This window comes from Camelus dromedarius, chromosome 1 (assembly GCF_036321535.1).
Source record: "Camelus dromedarius isolate mCamDro1 chromosome 1, mCamDro1.pat, whole genome shotgun sequence".
In the NCBI taxonomy this organism is placed as follows: domain Eukaryota; kingdom Metazoa; phylum Chordata; class Mammalia; order Artiodactyla; family Camelidae; genus Camelus; species Camelus dromedarius.
Genome location: NC_087436.1, coordinates 121,438,164 through 121,460,702, shown reverse-complemented (window position 1 = coordinate 121,460,702; position 22,539 = coordinate 121,438,164). Strand labels below are relative to the sequence as shown.

The 22,539-nt window shown below is 46.9% G+C and overlaps 1 protein-coding gene across 6 annotated transcripts in view; it reads left to right on the top strand.

Annotated features, from left to right (window-relative positions):
* HTT (huntingtin) overlaps positions 1-22,539 on the top strand; it is a 123,207-nt gene that overhangs the window by 6,858 nt on the left and 93,810 nt on the right. For all 6 annotated transcript variants that reach the window (XR_010382028.1, XM_064488554.1, XM_031438376.2 and 3 more), the window contains exons 2-6: positions 8,142-8,225; positions 16,019-16,139; positions 19,926-19,985; positions 20,385-20,464; positions 21,580-21,718. Coding sequence is in view for 5 of the 6 variants with exons in the window: in XM_064488554.1 (XP_064344624.1) it covers positions 8,142-8,225; positions 16,019-16,139; positions 19,926-19,985; positions 20,385-20,464; positions 21,580-21,718 (484 nt within the window). In the remaining variant the exon portion in view is untranslated. The remainder of the gene's footprint in view (positions 1-8,141; positions 8,226-16,018; positions 16,140-19,925; positions 19,986-20,384; positions 20,465-21,579; positions 21,719-22,539) is intronic.

Sequence of the window (22,539 nt, the reverse complement as noted above, 5' to 3'; positions counted from 1 at the left end):
TACACATCTGATAAAATTGTGTAGAACAAAATACACACATCCACACAAGTGAGTAAAAGTAAAACTGAAAGTCTAAAGATCAGTGGATTGTGTCAGTGTCAGTGTTCTGCCTGTGACATTTTACTAGTTTTGCAGAATGTTACCATGGGGGGAAACTGGGTAAAGTGTACACTGGATTTCTTTCATTTCTTATAACTGCATGTAAATCTACAATTAACTCAATAAAGATTTCAGTTAACAAAAAAGGCCACCCTGGTGGACGGGGAGCAGGAGGGAAAGAGGCTGTGAAAATAAAGCTGATTTGAAGTAATCAAATCAGTGGGGAGGCTCCTGAAATGATCAAAGCTGGAGGTGCTGGCAGCTTGTGCCCAGACTCATATCGGCAGTGAGGTGGCAAGAAGTGGTCAGGTTCCTTCCTCCTGGGAAGAAGAGCTGTCAGGATTTGCAGACAGATTTTTTAAAAAATCGAGATTGTGATTTTTGTATCATAAAATTCATCATTTCAAAATGTACAATTTGGTGATTCTCAGTATATTCACAAGGTTCTGTAAGCATCACTACTGTCTAATTTCTGGAGCATTTCACCCCCCTGGAAAAGAAGCCTCCTCCCGATTAGCGGTCACGCCCCGTTTTCCCTTTCCCAGCCCCCGGCAACCGCTGATCTGTTTCTGTCTCTGGATTTGCCTGTTCTGGACATTTTTTACAGCCAGAATCACACAGCATGGGGGCTTTGGTGTGAGGCTTCGTTCACGGAGCATAACAGACTGGATTTTGACTTGCACCTTCGTTGCTGGTAGTTGTTACCGTCTTCAGTTAAATCACCAGAAGAAGGCGTTAACAGCCCTTTGCCGAAGACCGTGAGGTGGGAGATCTTGGGCCTTGGTTCCCCTAATCAGACAGTACTTTTATTTTAAAATTATGTACGAAATATAATTCCAAAATGACTTTTGGTGTCTCTTTCCTTCTTAGAAAATAATCTCTCTGACAGAGTCCTAATTTTCCAGGGACACTCTCACATTGGTGCTACACTTGGCAACAGTTAAGGAGCCGCTGGTGTGGAATCAGAAGACCTGGATCCCTGCCCGGCCACCTACTGCCTTGCTCCTGCAGGCAGGCAGTCTCTGGCTCTTGGTTCTGCTCCCTGGGGTGGGGTGGGGGCTGGGCACCGACTTGAAATGTGGACGTGAGAGGACATGTGAGGACGAACAGCCAGATGAGCACAAGATGAGTGATTGTTTTCCGTTCCTTGGGTAGTCCAGGGCCCAGCTTGCACAACCTCAACCTGGAATCAGATTTCTCATGTGTAATCTTAAAATAACAATTCTAAAAGCAAGAATTTAGATGACAGGGCCTGAATTCCCATGTTCAGAGTTAGTTCCTTGGTAAGCATGTTCATGTGATTGTAGTATGCTGTGGAGTCCTTGATTCTTGTATTTCCCTCCTTGCAAGTGCGTCTTTATGTACGGATTGCTTCTTTGCACAGTTAGAGGGGCTGACTGAGGTTTGTTTTCATTTTAAAGGTAGATTTAAAATGACTACGTTTACCAGAAACAGTTGAAGGGTCAGGACTGTTCTTACCCGGTTTGTGCAGCACTCACCCTGTTCAGCCAGTCCCTGCCCAGAGCAGGGAGGTTCCGTTTTCACATCGATCTCCAGACTTACTCTTTACGTAGAACAAGTCAGTCAGACATATCAGTTCATCAGTCTAATTAAACTCCGCGGGAGAATGAGATCGTTGTAGTTTGCTTTAACTTCTGGGTTCGTGTATTGGACCAAATAAGATGAGAAGGCGGGATCTTAGGCAGGGACTGTGGAATGTGCAAGAACTGAGTCTGAAGATGCACGGCCAGAATGACTGTGCTGCCCTGCAGGTTTGCATGCTGACCAGGGATAGAGGCTGGAACGTATGTAGCCTGAGGCCAGATTGTACTGGGCCTGCACCAGGTGGGAGTGCTTGTTACTTTTGCTGATAAAACTACCTTGCTGCCCTGATAACCTCTCAGTGGGTGGCGCTGGAAGGATTGTTTTTTTCATTTACTGATATTTTTGCTTAATGTCTTTTTGTTGGGGTGTCTGAGGGTAAAGTCTGACCCTCACACTTTAAAATGTGGGTATGCTTCAGTGTGATAGAAGAGGAGATTTTATAAGATTTTGGTTACACTTGCCTGACTTTTTAAACTGGTATTTTAAAATTTTTCCCTTGACGGAGGTACTGGGGACTGAACCCAGGACCTCATGCGTGCCAAGTGTGTGCTCGACCACTGAGCTGTACCCCTCAACCCCTAAACTAATATTTTTAGAGTTTGGCTGTGACGTAGTAAGATTTTGTAGTTCTTTAATGATAATATGTTAATTACACACTTTTAACCATGTTCGGAATAAAAGTGGATTTAAGAAAAAAAGGAGCAAAATCAAAGTATTTTGGTAGCCATCATGCTTCTCACTCAGAATAGGTACTTAGTAGTTATTTGAATTTTAATAGTAAGACTAGTAACTGTTGAAGACTGACTCTGTCAGCCTGAAGAATCTTATGATTTGGGGGTTATCTACTGAGTGTGGTTAAGTTTAAATATACTATGGCAGATTTTTTTTTCCCTCGAAAGTGTTTGGATTGCTGGAAAATGATTGTGGATGAATTAGGAAGAAAAATATAAAACATACGCTTTCTTCGTAGCTGATGGTGATAGGAAGCGCACAGCCCTCTTTCTGGCAGGAGGGTCGTGACAGTCAGGGTCCTCAGGAGCCTGCGGCACTGGTGTCTCGGCTGCAGCCAGAGAACCCAGGGCTGCGGCTCGGGCTCCGTGTGGTGCCTGGGTTCAAGCCTGTGGGGTTGCTCCACGATTTCTGTCCTTTTTAAGCTTTGCTGTTTCTACTTTTCTTTCCATCTCTTGGTTCTAGAAACTCATGTTTAAAGTAATTGTCATTTATCTTCTGAATCCTACTTGTAAGACTGACTCAAGAACTTTAGAGTTGGGGGAGGGTATAGCTCGGTAGAGCGTGTGCTTAGCATGCACGAGGTCTTGGGTTCAAGCCCCAGTACTGCCATTTGAAAAAAAAAAAAGAACTTTGAGTCAGTGTCAATGTGTATTTAACCTGCCCTCCTAGAGAAAACACTTACTTATCCACTCCTTTGTTACCGGCCCACGAAACACCTCCCCAGTGTAGATGTGCTGAGTGCTGGTGGCAGAGGCACTGTACGGTCCTTCCTGTTTGTCCATCACCCCTCGGAAGGTAATTACAGGAACAGTTACTACCAAAGAGCGTGGTTGGGGCGATCAGGGCCTGGGGTAGTGTCCTGGGTGAGTAAGGCAGGCCTTCCCCCACCAGGAGCACAGAGGAGGAGCTGGACCCAAGCAGACAACGGAAGAAGGTGTTTTTATTTTACTGGGTGAGATCAGTGTTCTGTCTTTGACTTTTTGCTAGTTCATAAACTTCTGCTCAAGTCCTGGCATGGGGAACAGCACATGCAGGTCTTAATGAAATGAGGCAGCAGGTCTAGAGAGCTGTGTTGTCATTGTCATTGTCATTGTTAACTGTATTCCTTTCTTTTACTCCACACCTGAGGAGAGAGACAGTTCTTTTTAAAACTCACGTTTGTATTTCTTACTTCTTAAAAGATAGATGAGTGTTCCGTGGGCCTAGCCAGTTCTCCATCAGGCACATGGGTAACTTGTGTGCAGCCATTAACTTTTACTCTTTTTTGGTGCCCTGGTGGCTCTACTGGGAAATCTACACCTGGAAACCCTGCATGGTCATCTGTAACCACGGAAATGGTTGGCATGTTGACATTCTGCTTGTGTCAGCGCGTGGCGCTGTCTTACCAAGTCCAGGCAGCATTTTGTGCTTCGTACCTGCTGCGATAATGCAGCCTGAGGGGTCCTTGGGCGTCCCTCCCTCTCTGGCCCGTGGCAGCCCCCGGCACTCAGCACAGCAGTCTGTCTTCCGAGTGCAGGTGAGGCCTCAAAGTGCTCTCCAGGCTGTGCCCTGGGTGGCCATGACCAACTGGTCAGGACTGGCTCCTCAGAGACCCCTGGGTGCCACTCATACAGCTGAGCCCCTTCAGTCACAGTTGAAAAATGCAGACTCAGGGTGCAGGCACTTGCCGTGAATCACATGCCCACCACCTTTCGGGTTGGGAGGTGGAGGTTCTGCTTAGATTCTGAGTGCTGAGAATCTGAGGTCGTGAATGCTTCTACTCTGACCTCCATTAAGTTGTGAGGTCCACTTAGTTGAGTGTTTGTCGAACTTTTTCTGATCACCTCTCCCCTAGGAATCGGTGTAGAGCCCAATGTGAGAGGCTGCCTATGGAGGGACCACTGTCTACGTAGCTAGAAGTCTGGGTGTTTGAATTCAGTTCGCTTAAGGCCTTGGCAGATTTTCATTTTGGAAATCAAAGGGTAATGGATAAGTGAGTTGGTTTGCTTTCTAAAATGCTTAAAGTGGTCAGTGTTCTTTAATTTTCTCGATGGCTGTCTTAAATTAGGTAAACTCTAAGCTGCTGTAATGGAAACTCCTTAATGTGGCGGTTCAAAGAAGAGAGTATTTAAATTTGCACAGCACTTTCTCCTTCCTCCTTTAAATTGAGGTGTAATTTATACATAATGAAATGTGCCCTTGTTAGTGTACAGAGCTAAGTTTTGACAGATGCGTAAAGCTGTGTAACTCCTGCCACACTCAAGATTCAGAACAGCTCCATCACCTCCAGAGGCTTCCCCCCCACCCCATGCCCCTTTGTTGTCAGGCTCCCCTGGCCCCCAGCCTGGCCCTGGAAATGGCTGACCACTTTGCGTCCCTGCAGGACGTGGAGTGACCGGAACTGCGTGCAGCCTTGCAGCTGTGCGCTGAGGTCCGTCCGTGTGTGCGTCGATGGTTTGCTGCTTTTCACTGCCGGGCAGTGTTCCACTGTTTGGCTGTGGTGGTTTGTTTATCCACCCACCGGGTGCAGGATGTTTGGGTGTTTCATAGCGCTTTTGAAGTGGGTAACTTGGGGGGCAGGTGGGGGTCACTTGGGGTCCAGGTTCCTTCCATCCTGTTGCTCTGCAGCCTTCTATTGTCTTTATCTGTAGAATCAAAAACTGGGTGTTAGGGCTGTTTGTTCCAATTGGAGGGAACTGAAAGGGGAGATGCCCGGGGCAAGCCAGCCAGGCGGAAGCTCCTTCTGCTACTTCCCATCCCACTTCCTCTGAGAACGGAGTCACGTGTCTGTCCCTGGCTGCAGGGAGGCTCGGCAGTGGAACTTCCAGCTGGAGCCACGTGTCGAGAGAGGGAAGCCTGGCATTTTGATGGATGACTAGCAGTCTTCAGTGTGGCTTCTCAGGATAAGTCTCTTTCAGGAAAGTGGGAAACACGCAGCCACCAGTCCTCACGGGGTGAACTTCTACTGGGCAGTCGTCAGGCGCCCTTCCGCAAGCAGCTCTCATTCAGGCCCCACCTGTCCTTCCCTTGGGCCCCTGACTTTCCCCCTTGGAGGCTCTTCCTTGTCTGCTTTCTTCCCCGGACACATCTGAGGTGCCTTTTGGAGGGTGTGTCTTTATTGGATTTGCACAGTTGTAAGAGCCTGTTTCTTCAGATGTACTTTTTGGAGCCTGAAGGTAGCATTAGGGATAAATTAAATAGTCACTGGTGTTTGTACGTTAGTTTTCTTTCCCCCCTTAGGTAATAGAATGCTCTCAAAAACTTAACAGTCTTCTGGTTTCCGTGTTTCTAGTTAGTACAACGCACTGGTGACTTTCACACTCAAATTCTTTTCTGGATGCAGTTCTTAAGTTTGCTTTATTTTTGGCTTCCTCTTTGGATTGTCCCTTTCTCCCTTTTTTCTGTGGCTCCTTGAAGGCGTCTGGAGCTGTGGGTGTGGGCGGGGTGTGGGCAGCTTTAACATCTCCTGCCTTGTTTTTATTAAGCAGGTTTTTTTTTTTTAATTGAAGTATAGTTGATTTACAATGTTTCTGGCATACAGCAAAGTGATTCAGTTTTATGTGTGTCTGTGTGTGTGTGTGTGTGTATATATATATATATATATATTCTTTTTCAGATTCTTTTCCTTTATAGGTTATTACAAGATACTGAATATAGTTCCCTGTGCTGTACAGTAGGTCTTCGTTGTTTATTTTATATATAGTGGTATGTATCTCTTAATCCCAAATTCCAAATTTATCCCTCCCCCTCCCCTTTCCCTTTTGGTAACCGTAAGTTTGTTTTCTATGTCTGTGAGTCTGTTTCTGTTTTGTAGATAAGTTCATTTGTATCATTTTTAGATTCCACAAGTAAATCATATAATATGATATTTGTCTTTCTCTGTCTGACTTCACTTAGTATGATCATCTTGAGGTCCATCCATTTTGCTGCAAATGTCATTATTTCATTCTTTTTTATGGCTGAGTAGTATTCCACTGTGTACATACACCACATCTTCTTTATCCAGTCATCTGTTGATAGACATTTAGGTTGCTTCCATGTTCTTGGCTATTGTAAACAGTGCTGCTGTGAACATTGGGGTATGTGCATCCTTTTGAATTAGAGTTTTTTTCTTTTTCGGATATATGCCCAGGAGTGGGATTGCTGGATCATATCGTAAGTCTATTTTTAGTTTTTGAAAGAACTTCCATATTGGTTTCCATAGTGGCTGTACCAGTTTACATTCCCATCAACAGTGTAGGAGGGTTCCCTTTTCTCCACACCCTCTCCAGCATTTACTATTTGTAGACTTAAAAAAATTTTTTTTAAATTGAAGTACAGCCAGTTTACAATGTTGTGTCAATTTCTGGTGTATTTATGGACTTTTTGGTGATGGCCGTTCTGACCGATGTGAGGTGGTACGTCATTGTAGTTTTGATTTACATCTCTCTAGTAATTAGTGATGTTGAGCGTCTTTTCATGTACCTGTTGTCCATCTGCATGTCTTCTTTGGAGAAATGTCTAGGTCTTCTGCCCATTTTTTGGTTGGCTTGTTTGTTTTTTTGATATTGAGCTGTATGAGCTGATTGTATATTTTGGGAATGAATCCTTTGTCAGTCACATTGTTTGCAAATATTTTCTCCTGTCCTGTAGGTTGTCTTTTCATCTTGTTTATGGTTTCCTTTGCTGTGCTAAAGCTTCTAAGTTTAATTAGGTCCTATTTGTTTATTTTTGCTTTTGTTTCCATTACTGTAGGAGACGGACTGAAACTTATGTCAGAGTGTCCTGCTTACGTTTTCCCCCAGGAGTCTTATGCTATCTGGTCTTGTGGTTAGGTCTTTAATCCCTTTTGCGTTTATGTGTGTGTATGGTGTTAGGGGAGGTTCTAATTTCATTCTTCCACAGGTGGCTGTCCAGCTTTCCCAGCACCACTTGTCGCAGAGGCTGTCTTTTCTCCATTGTGTGTTCTTGCCTCCTTTGTCACAGGTTAATTGACCAAGAGTGTGTGGGTTTATCTCTGAGCTCTCTATTCTGTTCCACTGACCTCTGTGTCTGCTTTGTGCCAGCACCATGCTGTTTTGATTACTGTAGCTTTGCAGTATAGTCTGAGGCCATGCCCTGACTTTTCTATGGAGCCGTGTTGTATAGGAAACCCTGGATTGGGCTCATCCCCACCTCCCTCGTCTTCCTGATCAGGCTGTTTATCTTCTGTCATTTGGCTAAGAAGTCTTGCTAGGAGGCTTTTGAGAAAGGCTCTGAGCATGGGGCCTATTTCTTGCTGTTTGGGGGTATAGAAGCAATAAGCTGTTGTCAGACAGTATTTTATACCTAATCGTGTGAGGTCCGTGTGGTGTGCTGACTGCTGTCAGTTAATGGGAACTGGGGGAGTGGATGCAGCTTGGCACACACGGTATGTGTGGTAGGATTGTGCCTCATTGAGTCACATGTGCCCTCGTCAGCGTCATCTTGGATGAGCACTGTTTGCACTGCAGTTTCTCCTTTCTAACGTGGAGAACCAGGTGCCTTCGCAACATCCCTTGACTTTTCTGCGGAGCCTTGCTGTGTGGGAACCCTGGGCCGAGCTCCTCCCTGCTTCCTTGGCCTCACCCCTGCCCTGCCCCCACACGGCGTGCGTGGTTTACTGCTGGGAGTCAAGAGATGCTACTGAATAGTGAATGCCACATAAAAATTAATGGAGTGAGTAACTCAACACAGGCTCACTTCCCTTCCTCTTTTTTTCCTTTCAGAAAGAAAGAACTCTCAGCCACCAAGAAAGACCGTGTGAATCACTGTCTGACCATATGTGAAAACATAGTGGCGCAGTCTCTCAGGTAACTGCACTTTTAACTTTGCAGTGAAAATAAAAACCTTGTGTATTTTCATTCTTAGTGGGCAATATTCTTCGTCTCCCTTCCCCATACTTCTGGCTGTATGTATCAAGGATACCCAGACACTGGAATGAGTAATGTTTCCTTTGTGTAATCTTACACAGAATAATTGTAACCATTATGTTTAATTAGCACTCCTGGTAACTGAAATCATTTACACGTCACCTTTTATTTGATATTTGTACATTATTGCAGTGTTTGGAACAATGCGGGCCTGTCCAGGAGCCTGTCCGGTCATCGTGGTCTTCCGTTGGCTTTTGTTTGGCACTCGGCTGCTTCTGTCTCTGCCAGGGTGCTCGCGCCCCCAGCGTGGCTTCTGCCTGCTCCTCGTGCCTCTGGGCGTCGCGGGCAGTTGACTGGGGGCCGGCCTCCCAGCTGGGCCTTTCTCCAGGGGTGATCACGGGCAGTTGACGAGGCCGGCCTCCCGGCTGGGCCTTTCTTGGGGTGACCCGGCAGCACCTCTGGTGTGGCTTCTTTGCTAGCTCTCTTTACTCTCTTCGCTTTTGACTCTCTGTCTTCTGCCTGTTGTTTCTGGTGGCTGTGGACGGTAGATATTCAGTCCTGTTTCTGAAGGCCGAATAGGAGACGGATGTCCCTATGATTTCTGAATTCTGTTACTCAGATGGGCATGTGTGAAATACTTCTCCCTTGGCTTTTCTTTCCCTTGGAATAAATCATTCATGTTATTTTTCTACTGGAAGCTGGAAAGAGCTCTCTATAACCTGCTAGAAGAAGCTCTGAGAATTGTCGATGAAAATAATCAATAAATAATCTGTAATAGGAATAGAAAAAACTTTTATCTGAGCCAAACTGAGGACGATAGCCCGGAAGACAGCCTCTCAGATCACTCTGAGAAACTGCTCCGGGAAAGCAGGGTTTTCAGCACAGTTTTGTATCTTATCAGAACAAAGAACATCAAACAAGTCAGGGATATGTTCCTTCAAGGTTGCAAAACAAACAAACAAACAGATCTGCACATACAGAAGGGCTTTGGCGCCTGTAAAGAGAGTCTTGTCATCAGAGGAGGACCAGCAGGGGTGTCCCAGGACGGGAGGCATTTAGTCTTTATTTTTAACACGGACATTCTTTACTTCTGGTCAGTGTGCCCTTTTCTTTAATGATGAAAGCAGACGTACAGTGTATGTTTGAGAGGCCACAGACAGGCTGTTGTAGTCAGCACCAAATTCAAGTTGACTTGTGTATAGGCCAGAATGACCTCCTCAGACCTCAATATGTGAACATTTCTTTTCTCAGAATAATAATCTTGATTTTAGTACTGGCAGAAACTTGGTGATTCACTTATTTTTGATGGCACCTTGCTTTTGTATTTTATACTTTCAAAGTGATTTCAGAATACTTCGTTTTAGATGAACTCATTCCTTTTGTGAGATACCGTGGGTGATTTTTGTTTCTATCTAATTTGTAGAAATGTTGTAGGAAGACAATGAAGTGACAGTGACAGATCTCTGCGCCACCACACTACTTCCCTCTAGATTTCTTTATCATAAAGTTGAATTCTGGCTAAATTAATCCATAAATTTAAAATGGTTGATCAGAATTCTAGTAGGGGTATTATTCAACTTACTTGTCTGCAAGAGTAAATACATAAATGTTGCAAAGAAAATCTGAAACCGTTAGTCATATGGTGAGACCCAGTATACGTGGCGTTAAAAGCAGGCGTCAAAGAAGATGCAGAGTAGGAAGCGGGAAAGTGTGTGTGTGTGAGTTTGTGGCAAAAGCAGTGTTTGTGCTGGTGTGGAAAAGGGGGGCTATTGCCTCAACCGTCTGTTTAGGTGAAGGAAAACTATGTCTCCTTCATATTGCAAACAAACAGAAATGCCAGGCTAATTTAAAAAATGAAGTCATTACTACAGAAAGAACATTTAATCTTAGGCTGTGGAATGCTAACAGTAAAAGGAAAACGTTTTATCTGGAGTATGGTTCAGAATGTCAAAATCCACTTTAAACTTAAAAGTACGTAAATTCAACTTGAGGAAATATGATACGCATATTGACCGCATGTATATCAAAGGCTTAATAGCTTCTAAAAGAGTGGTTGTAAGTCATGAAGAAAAAGCCCATCATCCTAGTAGGGAAACAGGCAAAGGCCGCGAGGCGGTAATTGGGAAACGAACTGTGACTGGGCCAGTAAACATGGCGGCTAGCACTGACTTTGTGCCTCCTTTGGAAAATGCTAGTATTTACTAGTAACCAGTGGACTGGGACTAAAACAAAAATATGAACTTTTTAAACCTGTCAAATTGACAAGCATTAAAAAATACTCAGGATTTTGTCAGAGGTGATACCACCTTTTAAAAGGCAGTTTGGCAAACTCTGTCTGTGTCAGACTTGGCCGTTTCCCGTCAGGAGCTTGTCGTTGGGAAGGTGTGATGCTGTCTGTGCAGTGCGCTTCATCCTGTTAGAAAATAAAAAGTAGTCTTAACAACTTACCCACAGGGGAACTGAAAAAAAAGTAAGATGGTTTATGAAGGATGCTTTATAGATATTTATATTTGTGACCAGGAAAGATACCAATAAGATGTTAAAAATTAGGTTAAAAAAAATCTTGAAAGTTTTTTGCTTCTGGCTAAGAAGGATTTACCTTCCTGCCTAAAACAATGGATAAAATTTATGTAACAATAGTTGTCAAGGCATCAGGCATCAGGCTCTTCTGGAAAAACTGAAGACTAATGCAGTGAGCCGTATTTCCCCAGATTATTGCCTGGAGGGAGTTTCCAGCCAGGACCCGAGGAGGGGAACCCAGGAGAGCCCGGAGGGTGCTGAGAGGAGGAGACATAGCTGGTTGCCTCGGGAGGCAGGGTGGCCAGAGCCCGCTGGGGAGGGCACCAGAGAGGAGAGACTGCAGGAGTGGCCCCTGGAGCCCTCCGAGCGCCCTCATTCAGGTCTTCCCAGGGGTGCTGCACACACTGAGCCAGGGCCGGGGTAGAATCACCTGAAGGAGTGGGAGGGAGCCAGTGCTGAGGCTCACACAGGGCAGGAAGAGCTCCTGTTCACGGCAGCCGGCGTGGACAGCCTCATCCTTCCCGAGGTGCGGAGCGAGCTCAGAGGGGTTTGCCTTCGCGACAGGGCGACGTCGCCCGAGACACAGATGTCATTCTGACCCTGCCTAGTAAAGCTTAAAAGCAACACCCAAGATGGTCATACTCCTCCGAAGTAACCTAGTTGCATTCCAGAACAAAGTTCAAGAATATTTATAGGAATTCAGAAGGATATCGCACCCAACAAGACGGAAGTTACAAGGTCTGGCATCCAGTCAGAAATGGCCGAAGGCGCAGGAAAACGTGATCGGCGGAGAGAAAAGGCAGCTGAAGCTGACCCAGCGATCGCCCGGGTGGCAAAATTTGCACACGAAAACGTTAAAACAGTGACCACAACTGTATTTCATGTGTTCAGGAAGCTGGAGAAAGGAGTGAATGTGTTAAGTAGAGACAAGACATGAGAAAGTCCTAAAGCGACCAAAAGTGAGAGTGCCGGCACCGGAGGTCCGCGCGGCGACGTCTGCCGGGAGGGCCAGGCCCCGGAGCTCGGTCCGCCGTGTAAAAGCTCTCTCAGAAACACAGGTGGAGTAAAGACTCTTCCAGACACGCAAGAGCTGAGGTAATTGATGTCCAGCAGGCGACCGCTATGGAAGTAGTAAAGTGTTTCAGGTGGACGTTCTGGGTCTACACAGAGGACTGACAACAGCGGAAATGGTAAAGCTAGTGGGTAAATAAGAGGCTTTCCCTCTTACTTTCAATCTTTTAAAAATTTAGTTGATTGTTTACAGCAAAAATAGCTATATTAGGGGTTTATTGCACGTAGGAGTACAATGCATGGCACAGTAGCATGCGGCCGGAACAGCCGAAGTGGAGGCGCAGGTGACCCTTGCACTACACGGAGTGGGTCCATTTATACATGGATTTTTCTTCAAAAGATACTGCAGTGCTACCCAGTGCACGGTTGATTGAGTCTGGACTGGGACCGGTGGATACCAGGGACCAACTATAAGCTATACGTGAATTTTCGACTTTGCAGAGGGTTCACGTTCCTAACCCCTGCGTTCAAGGCTCGGCTGTGCATTTGTGGTTGGCAGAGTGATGTCCCCTCCCTGCCGAGATACAGGTCCTAATCCCTGGAGGCCTGTGTGGACATTACCTTGTAAGGGAAAGGGGTCTTTACAGATGTGATTAAGTTAAGGATCTTGAGATGGAGAGATTATCCTGGGTTGTCCAGGTGGACCTTACATGCAGTCATGTGTATACTTACAACGAGGAGGCAGAGGGGACTTTCACACAGACGAGGTGCTGTGAAGATGGAGCAAAGACAGAGCTTAAGATGCCGGCCCGGTGGACCAGAGTGATGCAGCCAGGAGCGGCTGGCAGGGAAGCTGGAAGAGGACAGGAGCCGTTCTCCCTTAGCATCCCGGTGGGAGCACAGCACCCCGGAACCCTGACTGCAGCTCGGTGATCCGCACCTTGGACATCTGGCCTCCAGAACTGAGAGGATGGGTTTCTGTGGTTTGAGCCCCTCAGTTTCCAGTAGTTTGTTCCAGCAGCTGCAGGAAACCTGTCCCAGTGCTGCTGTTAGCCTCTTGTCTATGTGTGAGGTGGGGTACTGTCACCGAGCAGCTTGTGACAGATCTGGGACATGCACTCTAGATTGTAAAGCAGCAATTGAAAACACAACCAAAAGGTATAGCTAATAAACTAAAAAAGGAGATAAAACGGAATCATAGCAATCAGTACTCAGCCCCAAAGAAGGCAGGAAGAGGGAGAAAGGCATGTAAAGAGCACGTGGGACAGACAGCACAGTGGTGTACTTAAACCTGGTTATGTCAGTGATGTCATTATGTGTAAAAGCTTGTCAGGTCGGATGGAAAGCGAGACCCAGACATGCCGCCTGCAGGACACTCATTAAATTAAATATAAGGTCACACAGGTTCACAGCAAAGAATGGCAGGAGGTTCAGCGCGCTGACACTGATCGAATGGAAGCCAGGCTGGTTATATTGCAGGTGAAGCGGGTGCGTAACCCCAGGCTGCTGCCGGGACCAGGATGGTTGTTTCCTAGTAACAAAGGCATCAGTTCGTCAGGTGGGCTGGACCTCATCTGGCCCAGGTGCTGACGGACTTACGCACAGAGCTTCAAAAATGCACGAAGCACAGCCTGACAGAGTGCAAGGAAAAGCAGACAGACAGAGTTACGGGCAGATATTTCAGTGGCTGCTCTCAGAAATCCTTAAAATTTGGATCTAGAAGGCTTGAAAAACCACTACCCACCTGTGTGTGCTAATTGACCTTTTGTAGAGACCCCATGCAGGACAGCAGAAGACATTCTTCCCACGTGCTCCCAGGACGCTTGCCAAGAAAGGCCGCACGCTGGGCCATAAGACGGCTCTCTAGGGTAAGAGGACTGAAATGCGGTGGCTCTCTGACCTCAGTGTAATTGGAATCTGTTACAGAAAGGTTGTCTGGAAAAGCCCCAAATATGTGGAAAACAAATAACACATTTCCACGTGGCCCGTGGGCCAGAGAAGAAGTCAAAAGGGAAATTTGAAAGTATTTTGAATTGATTGAAAATAAAAACTAAGGATTTTAGAACTTGCAGTATGCTGCTGCCGGATGTTAAAGGGACATTTATAGCACAGAATGCCTGGTAAAGGTAAAGAAAGGCGTCAGGCAGCAACGTGGCTTTCACCTTAGGAAACTCGAAGAGCAGGTGAAGCCCAAATTTAGCAGGAGAACAGACATGGTAAGAACAAATGTCAGAATTAAAAACCGAGAAGCACGTAGACAACCAGTAAAGCCAGAAGGGGGTTCTTTGAGAATGTCAGTAAAATTAGCAAGACTGATCGGGAAGGAGTGAGGCCACAGGTTCCCGGTGTCTGGAATGAGGGGACGGCGTCAGCCCAGGCGCCACAGGCGCTCAGGACTGTCAGGCAGAGTTACAAGCTGTGCCGGTGAATTCACTCTCGATCAAGGATCTTGAAACACAAACTTCTAAAGCTCTCTCAAGAGGAAACAGATAATCTAAGTAGCCCTGTATCTGGTTTATTAAAATCAAGTTTAAAAATTGATATACGGTGTAGTGATTGGAGAGCTCTTAAGCATGGTTAGGAACGGTGTGTAAACGCACTTTTTCCTTTTTGAAAAGTGAGAGATGATTGGCATGTAAGACCGGGAGTCTGAGGTGCGCACGCGGGTGAGATGTGTTTACGCAGTGCGATGTGGGTTCGCCGCAGTGTTAGCTGACACCTTAATCACGGAGCGTCATTACCGTTTCTGTTTTTGTGTTGAGACCAGTTAAGATCTAGTCTCTTAGCAACTTTGACGTTTAAAACACAGTAGTATTGACTGTAATCACTAAACTGTGCATTGGGTCTCCAGAATTTATTTATCTCCTAGTTGCAAGGGAGCCTTTTTTAACTGTGAATTTTATGAAATCCATGTACAAATAAAATATTTCTGATGAAAATTTTGTGTCAGAATTGAGATGTGCTGTAAGAAAGATTGTTGTCTTGTGTATCACAGTAATTTCTTCATATTGATTACATGTTGAAGTAGTAGCAATACTGGACATACTGGATTAAATGAAACATAATACTAATTCTACCTGCTCTTACTGTTGTGTCTTTTGGAGAGTGTGAAACTGCACACAGAGCGCCCGTCCCCCTGCACGGGCGCCCCGCTGGAGAGCTGCGCGCGCTGGGCCGGCCCCCGGGGCCCTCTCCCCGGCTGTTTGTCCAGAGCTTGCTCCGCAGAAATGAGTCTGACGTGTTGCGGGGAGGCCCGTCGCGTTTCTTGCTCTTGTTTGTGTGCTGGTCATCGCTGATGTGGTCCTTCGCTTTCTCTTAGGCTGCAGGGCGAGGCCTCCCTTTCAGAGGACTCGAGTTAGATCATGGAGCTGCGCTCTGGTTCGGATGTTTCAAGAACAGCAGCCCTTTCAGGATTGCTGTGTTACCGCCTGGCCGCGCTTCACCGCGCTGCGAAGTCAGTTCCATGCGCACAGCGTGTGTCTTCCTCGGCTGTGCTGAGCCAGTTTGGACACAGCTCCCTGAACAGTCTCTCTCAGTTAAACTTGTAAAAGCCATTTACTAACATCGCACAGGTTCCAGCTGAGACTGAAACAAAACAGCCTCACCACGATGGTGTCGAGTCCGCAGTGATGCGGGGTTACACTTTGGAGAGCACTGAAAGCAAGATTAAGAAGGAGTAAAAGGGTTATAATGCTACACCAAATTTCCAGATTCCGGGAATATTATAAGTAAAAGTAACTTGTTGGCAGAGGGCAGATGCCTATCTGGAGTTTTAAGTATCTGAAGCCATGTCTTTTTTTTCCTGCCTTTTTAAAAATTGAGTTAAAATACTCACAAAGCAGTGTCTTTTAAGACTTTTTAACTAAAACAAAATGAGATTGCCTTGCAAGTACAACCTCTTTCTCTAAAAAAATTAAAATATTTTAGAATAGTCTCAGATCTACAGAAAAATTGCGATAGTATAGAGTGTTCCCGTAAACCCCACATGCAGTTACCTGGTTATTAGCACTTCCGTTACTCTGGCACGTTTCACAGTTGATGAATCAATATCCGTATGCCGCTAGCCTTGACTTTTAATGTCTTGTCCTTTTTCTGTTCCTGTTCCATAATCCCATGTAGGACTCCAGGTACCTCACTACCTCTTATCATCATGTCTTCTTAGGTTCCTTTCGTCTGACACAGTCTCTCCTTTTTTTACTTAGAAATTCTCCTGAGTTTCAGAAACTTCTGGGCATCGCCATGGAACTTTTTCTGCTGTGCAGCGATGACGCTGAGTCAGATGTCAGGATGGTGGCTGACGAATGCCTCAACAAGGTCATAAAGGTAAGAGCCTCGTGGATGGCGTTCTCCGAGCTGTGACCATTGCAGGCCAAGAGAAGAAAGCAGAATTTAGCCTTCCTTTGTTTTGAGTGGCCGAGTCCCTTGGGACGTCTGCTCTTGTTTCAGTTATGGTGTGTGGTTTGGGTGCGCTCTGACGTCTGCGGTGAGCTTGCTGCTGCTACTGAACCAGAAGGAACTGTGTTTGCCCTTATTCTGCGTGGGACATTGGCCAGGGGTGGGCACTGATGATGCCCACTGGGTGCCGTTGGGGAAAGCATCACTTTGTTTGGGTGTAGTGCAGCGAAACCCAAGGCCCTGAGGAGGCAGGGGACAGGGCGTGGAATCTGCCTGTGGTGTCACTCTCCTGCATCTGCCTAGACCTGGGTCAGGGGTGCTGTTTGCAGGTAAAGGTGTTCCTCTGCAGGAGCGTAGCTGGAGTAGCGCGACCTGAGTGGGAGGTAGGAGTTCCCAGGAAGGGTTGACGAAGCCACCTGGGGGTGGGGGACACCTGTCCTCCCCTCTTACCCTGTCCTGATGAGGAGTTTGTACTCGAGGTCACCGCAGCTCTAATCCACCCTTCTCTTTTTCTGTTTTCTGCTGCCGTTGAAGATAAAATCCTCCCATAATTTTTAATGTATTGGGAAACTGTTCTTTTTTTCACTCTGCCCTCCTCGTAGTTCATGTCCCCAGCCGCCCTGGCCACCTCCTTCTGGGGCCCCTTTGCGTTTGCGAATGAGCTTCTTGAATTTGGTGTCCAAGAGCAGGTAGCGACCCCGCTGTAGGGCGGCTGGCGCCGAGGAGGCTTCTCCAGAGACGGGTTCTTGATGATTGTTGAGGAGAAAATGTACCTTGTTACCTTCTCTGCAGGGATCCTTGTTTATTGGGCCTTCCCGGTTTTTACTGTTTTCCCCTGTCTTGAGTTCTTCCTATGAAATTTAAGTAAGACCGCATCTTTTCCTTTTCCTTGAAGGCTCTCTTCCTTGTAATACTTGGCCAGATGAACCAAGAGCTCCAGCCTAACTATTTGCTTTTTGTTAGGGTCTTGAAAAACAGCAGTGCTCTTTGGAGCCTCCCCCGGGCCTTGCACTTCATGCTCCCGCTTGGCTCCCGCCTCCCACGGGGATGAAGGGACCGGGGCCCTTTAACCTTCTCTCCATGCCAGGTGGTCGGTGCTGACGCTCGCCTGTGCTGGGCCCCACAGCACACTGCAGGTGGACTTTCTCAGTTACACTTGCTTCTCTCCAGGCCTCAGTATCTTTGCAGCTTTTATTATTTCCACTGGCAGGAGCAGGCTAGGCTTTTCCTGATGTTTCAGTTTTTACACTGTGATCCTTAGAGTCAGGAAACCTGAAGAGGGCATGGTAGGAGCAGATGAGGAAGGCCGAGAACAGAACAACCCTAACAGAAAGCAGTTGTTTTGCATGGAGACAGTCCGCTGCGAAGAGACCTGCTTCCGGGAGCTGCTGGACAGAGTGGCTTGCTGTGTGTGTCTGGGGTCGTGGGCCATGGCCCTAGGCCATAGCTTTGGGCCCTGGTTCTCTCCTGGCCATCTCCCTGCGCCCTTCCCACGTCCTCTGCTTTGTTTCTAGTCCCCTCGTGCAGAGGTCCCGGCTCCCCCTGTCTTGCCCCTGAATGTAAGACAAGGTCTGTATCTCTGAACCTCTTCTTTCTGCTTAAAGTTGGGCATAACGAGATTTGGCTTTGCTCAGATGTCTGCTTCCTCAGACGTGCTTGTCTCTGGGGTCCGCAGGCTGGGAGCGGGACCAGGGTCTGGCTTGGTGTGCCCTTTTGCCATGGCAGAGGCAGGAGGGCCTGGAGAGTGTGGATGGCCCCAGGCCCTGTGTCAGGGGTGGGCGGGAACGCAGGAACGGGTGCTTAGGAGTCAGGTCCTGGACTTTTGTCTTCCATTTTTGTTTTTGTTTTTGTTTTTTTCTTTGAGTTTGTTACATGCTTATGGTGAGGACCATACTCTGTGGGGCAAGAAAATGGGGGCACATTTGGCTTTTCATTTACATAGGAGAATACACTGGGGATCTGATTCAGCCTGACAGTGTGCACCTGCCTTCAGATAACGTACAGTCTCAGGTGGGGAAGCGCGTTTATACAGAAGTAACTCAGTACGTGGAATAAGTCCTAAGGTCAGAGAAGTAGTTGCCAGCTCCTCATGGCGGTCAGGGGGCGGAGGTGATTTCTGTCTGGGAGGCAGGGCAGGCTTCCTGGCTGATGAGTGAGCGGACTCAGGACCTTCCTGACCGTGGCAGGCTCAGAGGAGGGTGACCCCTGTGAGCGCTGCAGAGAATGGGAAGTACTAGGGTCAGTTCGGGGGTTTGTCTTGACTTGGTAGAGAATGAAGAACATGAAGATGTCTTGAAGATCTTTAATGTGTCAGAGGAGTGCTTTGTGTGGAAGAGTTGCCTGGGGATGACGTGTGGCCTGGCTTGGCGTGGAGAGAGACCCTTGCACCCAGAATCCCATCAGGGAGGCCGAGGAGTCCAGGGGAGAGAAAGTGCGGTCTTGAGCTAGGACGGTGGCGTGAGAGTGCGAGTGGGGGCAGACGGGCTGTTCCGGGCTGCACTCGGCCGCTGTGCGTGTCCGCTCGGTGTGGATGTGGGGTCGAGAGCAGGGAGGGCCCAGGTGGCTTGTCACCGTCACGCTGCCCTGTGCTGCTGTCAGGGGTCTGAGGGTTAGTTTTCTTTTGTAATAAAATAAGCTTGATATATTAGTTTATAAAGCACATATGAAATGAAACAAAACTTTGATATACCTTCTGGTTTTGTTGGCAAGGTAGTGTTTTAATATATGTGTGTCCACTTTGGTGTGCTTATTTAAGGAATTTTAGCACAAACTGAAACAGCAGATTTAAGATTTAAACATTTCTGTGATATCGTTACACTTCAGAACCTCCCAAAACATCACCCTGTTTTGACTTTCAAGCTTGCTGAGCCTTCTTGAGTATTCCTGAGAGCAGCTCAGTTTGTAAGCATCACGTAAAAGGAAGAGGGCTTTCCGACGGTGACTTGGTCACGTCTTCCCTCTCTTCTTGGTGGACAGGCCATTGGCAACACAGTTTTAAAAGAGAGGTTCCCATGGGTGGGAGTGGGGCACAGAAATCTTTCCTTCCGTTTTAAGAAGCTGTCTCTAACGTGGACTTTGTGCTGCTGGTGGTGGTTACCATCAGCCATTCTTACTGGGTTGAGGTTGGCCGTGGAGCCATTTTTTGATTCGTCCTGTAAGCCAGTAGAAGGGGCAAGAAATGTGCTTTGAGGAGCCTAAGGCTCCAGCAGGCTCAGAGCATCACCGGGTCCGTGGGCCTGGGACACCCTTGTGTCTGGGGAAGAGCAGACCTTCGGAGAGGATGTGGGATTCTGCTTTGAGAGCTGTGTCCCCATGCCAGAGCCAGGGGCCCTGAACCTGGAGATCTGTCCCTGCCCTGCCGGCTTCGCAGATTCCAGGGCATTGCTCATGCTGGATCATACAACAGAATGTGCTTTAATTGACTATAAGGGCTTGAGAATGAATTTGAACTACTGTTTAATTTTGATATTATGTAGTATTTGATTGTAATAAAAGTTACATTTTTTTTCCTTCCATTTTTACAATTCAAGTGAACGTATTTAGTCTGTTTTGTAACTTTCTTTAATTATATGCTTCTTTCTTAGTGAATAGGTTCTCAGTTTAGTTGTCAGTATATTCTACTTTGCCCCCAGATTGAAGTTTTGGTTGCCTTTTGGCTTTAGAACTGCTAATGGAATGTGCCTTCACGGACAGATCTCTTGTGTTTGGTTGCAGGCTTTGATGGATTCTAATCTCCCAAGGTTACAGTTAGAACTCTACAAGGAAATTAAAAAGGTAGGCTTTTGTTTTCCATTACTGAGAGAATGCTGCTGTTTTCACTGTATTGAGCAGTATATGTGACAGTTTATCTTTTATTTAATAAGTAAAAATTTTGGAAGGAAATAAGTGCTGTTTGGTAAAGTAGTCTTTATTGTCTTAATCTCTTCAAAAGGTTACTCTTCATTATTTATTAGAAGAGATGGGAATTGAAAATGGTAATTTAAAAAAATCTTTATAATTGCAGCCCATTAGACTTTAAAATTTCAAAAGTACTTACACATTTAAGTGGCCTTTTCTTTAAAAAAAGAGATGAACAGTGAAAAGAGAAGGTTTTTTTGTTTGTTTGTTTGAAGTTCTCTTGGTGACTAGTGTCCGTGTCTCGTAAAAGTAACACACGCTCATTAAATCCGCCAGAATGGAGCTCCTCGGAGCCTGCGCGCTGCCCTGTGGAGGTTCGCTGAGCTGGCTCACCTGGTTCGCCCTCAGAAATGCAGGTGAGTTGTATGCCCCGGATTGTTACTGTTATTTACATCTTGGCTCAGTTGTCATTTCTTTAAAGATTTTCGCTGTCTACTCTGTCCAGGTGTAGTCGAGGTTGTCCTGTTACTTTTCTTCCGTAGCACCTGTCGCTCTCAGAGAGACCCTTGCACACTTTATCAGCGTGCTTGTCATTTCCTGTCCCACCCTCCCTGGAGAGGCTACAGACAGCGGGGTCTTCCCTGTCTGGGCCCTGCTGCAGCCCAGCGCTGATAATGGGGTCTGCGTGCGGTAGTTGCTGAAAAGATCCTTGTCAAATGGTTCGCAGGTTGAGCACCAGACTCGCTGTTGCTTATTGTAGGAATTATAGAAAAACACGCTTTTGTCTGTTACACAGGTTAAAAGTATGGATGTTCAGCTGTTACTAAAGTTTTGATTGAATGAAAAAAGTTCTATCTTAATGGACTGGAAAACAAAAGAAGGACCACAGTTTTCAGCCACTTCCTTCAGTCCTTCACCAGCAAGACGTTCCGATGTCCTTGGACACTTGGCTTTACCTGCTGCTGGGCTGGTGGAGTGGCAGGAACCCTCTCTTTTAATATGAAAAATGGTTTATTTCACTGACCCTGAGTGTAGTAGGAATCTTATGTGATTGTAGGGGTACAGCCACTAAGGAAATGTCTTCCTGTGTAACCTTTTACTGTCCTTATTTTGAGAAATCGATTGTATTTCTGAAGCCACACGTCCCGGGTTCTCCACCTGGAAGCTGAAGTGCCCTTAAAGTGCGTGACTGGGTTGCGCCATTCCCTTATTTAAGCTCTGCTCGTGTCCCGGAGCTGCTGGGACAGTCCGGGCTCCTCGCGAGGCCCAGGGAGGCCTCGCCCTGGGCTGTCACCCCGGGCGCCGCCTAGGCCCACCGGCCTGGCTTCACTTCTTCAGAGAAGCCGGGGGGGGGGGGTCCTTGGCCTGGTGTCGCGACTGTAACTATTTTTAAACATTTTATTTGTTTCTTTCCAGCAAGGTCGCTTCTGCCTATAAAAGCTGTTTTTCCCTAACGGGTACTAAGCTAGCTACTTGCGTTTCTCACTAAAGCTGCCGTGGAAGGGTAACCTGTGCCCCTGTCCCCGTGCAGGCCCTACTTGGTGAACCTTCTGCCTTGCCTGGCTCGAGCGAGCAAGAGGCCCGAGGAGTCTGTTCAGGAGACCTTGGCTGCCGCTGTGCCTAAAATTATGGCTTCTTTTGGCAATTTTGCGAACGACAGTGAAATTAAGGTAGGGTTATTGCCTCAAGTCACAAGCGTGTGGCCGTGCCCTGGGGGAGCTAAGGCTCTTCTGCGGCAGTCCCTGGGAGTGCTTCGTGGGTCAGGCTGTGCTTCATCATTCGGGATAAGGTCTTTCAGTTCCCCGGAGGCGCACTAAGGCCTTTTCCACTTCTGCGTTTTAATTGCGGGGTGAAGAGTTGAGCGGAGAGATGGTTTATGGTTTATACCGGCTGAATCAAAAGGCGTTTTTCCCGAGCAGATTGGTCACTGGACTGACCCTTAGCCTCGCTGAGGAAGGGCGACTGTCCCTGGCCCGCAGGCGGGAGGGGAGGACGCTCACAAGTGATGCCTTGTGGGTGCGAGTGCCCTGCAGCCGTCGGGTCCACTTGACTGCCAGCAGCCTTCCAGCCTGCTTCAGTGTGTGTTTACAATGTCTGGAAATCGTGCCCCCGTCACCTTGTCTGAGGGTTACATACAGATCCTTGATCTCCTCCTTTTCATGGGGTCAGGCCTGGGCTAATGTTCCTTTTGGTGTTTCCGTCCACATTTCCAAGTAACATGCTTATACTGCTGGTTTTGGATTTTTAAATTTTTCGCTACAGAAAAGGTGAACGTGTCTCTAAGCCTTCTCCCGTCTTTTTACCACCTTTATATCGGTGTGCGTGTGTGCGTTGTGGTGCCTAAGCGAGGTGTGTCTGTGCTGTGGGCATGTTTCTTCACACAGCTTTCAGGTATTTCTGGAGTCAGTGATTGCCTCTTGTTCATTTCCTTATTATTCTTTGACGGCTTCCATCTCTTCGCACCGTCCACCAGCACTGTACGTGTGTTGAA